This window comes from Halyomorpha halys, unplaced genomic scaffold (genome assembly GCF_000696795.3).
Source record: "Halyomorpha halys isolate HHAL.00 unplaced genomic scaffold, Hhal_1.1 Scaffold3138.1, whole genome shotgun sequence".
Lineage (NCBI taxonomy): Eukaryota > Metazoa > Arthropoda > Insecta > Hemiptera > Pentatomidae > Halyomorpha > Halyomorpha halys.
In genome coordinates, this window is record NW_027109833.1 from 11,165 (window position 1) to 13,413 (window position 2,249).

General features: G+C 30.8%; 1 protein-coding gene across 1 annotated transcript; it reads left to right on the forward strand.

Moving 5' to 3' along the window:
• Positions 1-276: 276 nt before the first annotated feature.
• LOC106691785 (uncharacterized) lies at positions 277-1,186 on the forward strand (the record flags this gene model as incomplete). Its single annotated transcript, XM_014437674.2, is given in 1 exon segment — positions 277-1,186. A coding segment is annotated over 1 exon segment (753 nt), but the record flags the coding sequence as incomplete, so codon positions are not given.
• Positions 1,187-2,249: the final 1,063 nt, after the last annotated feature.

Below are 2,249 nucleotides of genomic sequence, written 5' to 3' on the forward strand. Positions count from 1 at the left end.
CAGGTTGATTGCAATAATTAACACTTTAGTGCTACTTGGCCTTCTGTACTTGAGCCGGTAGCTACCAAACATAGACAGGGTTTACGTGCTTACAGTGGTTTTCAACAACATAAGTACTTTGTTCGTTCCGATCATCTGAAATTCAGCACTATACATTGTAGGATTCTCCATTTCCACTACACAAAGAGTATAAAATTTACGATTTTGTACACTAGGCAGAGATAGCCACTGCATTTAACAATTTTTGTATGTGTTTATTGGGCGGATTGTGTAACGGATTGCTTGAGAGACTTTTCTGAATTAATAGAAATATCTTATATTTTGTTTACATGTTAATGTATATTGTTATTATCCAAGGAAACCCTTTTTAAAACTATTTGTGAGTTAATTAAAACTACTTTGTTATTCGATAACGACCAATTCTATTGATAAAATGGAAGACATTTGGAGTACTTTGTCAGAATATTATGAAGATGACTTTGAAACCAATCTATTCAATGAAGAATGTCTACTTTACACTCGACTTATAGGAGTCTTAAAAAAAAAGGTTAGCACTGAAAGTCTTTTTGGTGAAGAAGAGCAATCATCGAGTTCAATGTTATTGAAAATCGATAACGAAATAGGATATCATGGGTTTAGAAGACTCGATGAAAATGATCCAAACTATACAATTGCTTTACAAAAAGCATTTCTCTGGAATAATCCTAAAGAAAAAAGCGAAGCATATTTTAGAAATCTTGCCGCAATATATGGCGACGATGACAGTAAAAGTGGAGAAATGTCCTTAGAGGAAGAGGACAGTAGTAGTTCAACAAATGTGTCGGAAGAAATTCTACGTCTGTATGCCCTCTCGCACCCTGCTTATTTGGCAATGGTAGGGGAAATAATGTTTGGCCATTCTAATGTGAACAGGATTGGGAAAGTGCGTTTTGGGTGGTCTAGGGGATCTGTAGAATTTGTAATGCTAGAAACACTTACGGAATGGAAGTCAATATATCCAATAATGCACGACCAATCTCTCTTTTTCACTATTCATTTACCAATGGTCATCAAATACTTTCATAGCAAATATCCGAACAGAGCAAAGGTAATGAAGCCTCGTTTCATTGTAACGAAACGAGCTGAGACTCTCAATAAATTCCTTTCTTGTTTGTTGATACGTAAAAACGTAGAACGGTTTCAGGTAAATCATTAAAAATAATTAATTTGTACAATCATTTGACTATTTTAGTATTTAAAAGTCCATTATAATTGATTATTAAACTACTTCATTTTTAAGCAAGTGATCAGCTTGAATCTTTACTATGATCCTATAATTAATACCCTATAGCAGCGATCATCGAAATGGACCATATAATTAGGGATACAACATCTTAGGGGTCGAAAGCTATTCCATTGCAAATTTGCTGATAATGCAGTATATCAGATTTTCGGGCACTTGTTAATTATATACCTAAATGATTAAAAAAAAATGATTTATGAAAAAACATTTGTTTATTTTTGTTACAAAAATAACAATCATTTGTATATAAAGCATTAGTATCTATAATGGCTTGTAATATCTGTTCCCAAGATTCATTCATTACTAGGCAACATGAATTCTACTTAATTACTTCATTGACCAAACATTGTATAGGAATCAATCCTTCATCTTAAAAGAAACATTATTTTTTTGGTCATAAACGACGCGGAACATTTTATTATTTTTTTTATTTTCATTTAACAAATACTGTTTAATAGATAAATTTGGACCGAACACAACTACATAGTACAATAGCCCAAGAGGAGAAAAAAGATAGTTAATTCACCTCAATTTTTTATTACTCTAATGAAAACTATATTTAATTACAAGTCAAAATTGGTGAGTCTGCCAAGTATAGGTAGGAGGAATACAAAATGACGGTTGTTTTAAAACTTAAGAAAATAATTTTTCATTCGGAGCTCTCAATTTAAAAAAAAAATTGGCGAAAGCAAAACTTAATAATAACATAGCAAGACATAGGAAGACATATTTTATGTCATACCTAATCAAAATACATAAGAAACTCTTAATAACTATGAAACAAAGCAACTCCACGACAACCATAACAAATATAAACTAAAATATAATTGTTTTATTGAAGAAAATTTAAAAATAGAATATCGATATTTTATTTTAATAAGTACATATTTATTTCGATATTTCCTATTGTTGTAATCGATAGGGAATATGAACATCAATATTCCGCTATTATTTTAATGAAATATCG